At 39.1% G+C, this 1,062-nt stretch overlaps 1 protein-coding gene across 1 annotated transcript; it reads right to left on the bottom strand.

The window, feature by feature from the left end:
- Positions 1–223: 223 nt before the first annotated feature.
- LOC145246505 (zinc finger MYM-type protein 1-like) lies at positions 224–832 on the bottom strand. The gene has a single exon (XM_080108119.1). The coding sequence runs from the start codon at positions 830–832 to the stop codon at positions 224–226; it is 609 nt and encodes a 202-aa protein (XP_079964245.1).
- Between the last annotated feature and the right edge of the window lie 230 nt (positions 833–1,062).

The following is a 1,062-nucleotide window of genomic DNA, read 5'->3' as shown; positions in this document are numbered from 1 at the left end:
TCCACAAATTGGGTAAACCTCTGTATCACCGGCTTCACTTGATCAGAATGTGCATTCCAACGAGTTGTGGATAATCTCTTCACTGTAAGACCTGCGTACTTTACTAACACATCCTAGCAGTGAGTTGACAGAGCGAAAAAAGTGTACAGTGCATACTGCCAAAACTGTGACACAAGAGGGATTGTTAGAAAACGAATTTTTCCCGCAAAGATTCCAAGAATGATTAGAACCAGACAACAAAAATATCTTTAATCTTTCTTTGCACACCACCATGAATTCCGGGCATGCTTGCAGCATTATCGCACCATTGGCCGCGACAGAACTTAATATCGAATACTTCGTTTTCTAGTTTCTCGAGGGTCGTGTAACTCAATGCAGTAGCTTTTTTACCTTTCAAATGTAAAAATCCCAGGAATGACTCACGCATTTCAACTGCACTATCGCTGATAGCGCAGTTGTAGATATGTAAGTATCTAATAACTGTTAACATTTGATCTACATTTGAAACGTCTCGTGTGCTATCAACAACGTACTTTGCATTCTTCATGTCAGAAAAGAGTTTTCCAATTATATGTTTTGCCAAAAGAGAAATAAACTCTTTCTTTGTTTCAGACGACATGTATGAGAATATTACCTGATTTTGGCTTTGCTGGAGGCTGAAGAGATGCTCTTTTAACACTTCATCATACTGAGATAACAATTTGATAAGTTCCAAGAAGTTACCTTTGTTTAATGAGGACGTATTCTCACGATGTACTCTAAATACCAGGTTCTGTCGTGCAAGAAAAATTATCACCTCTAATACTCTGAGCTTACTTGTCTCTTTTTCCATAACGGAAATGTGCGCTGAATCGATAGTTTTTTTGCAGCTGGAGTCATGAAACCAGCGTTTTCCAATTCTCCCAGTATGGTCTTTTGACTGTTTCTGCTCAATAATTTTTGGAGTTTGCTTCCACTCGGCTTCAAAACAAGTGAAGAAAGTAAATGTTCCAGGAGTATTGCCATTTTTGGCAAACAAGCGACGGCCAAAGCAGTACAACTTCCTTCACACAGCGAGTAAGC

Source organism: Euprymna scolopes, chromosome 24 (genome assembly GCF_053919585.1).
Source record: "Euprymna scolopes isolate OS-2025 chromosome 24, ASM5391958v1, whole genome shotgun sequence".
NCBI lineage: Eukaryota > Metazoa > Mollusca > Cephalopoda > Sepiida > Sepiolidae > Euprymna > Euprymna scolopes.
Note: the sequence above shows the minus strand (reverse complement) of the source record. Positions and strands in the feature narration are given on the sequence as shown.

Excerpts from the sequence above, each read along its gene's own strand:
- LOC145246505 (XM_080108119.1), bottom strand. The coding sequence starts at position 832 with ATGGAAAAAGAGACAAGTAAGCTCAGAGTATTAGAGGTGATAATTTTT.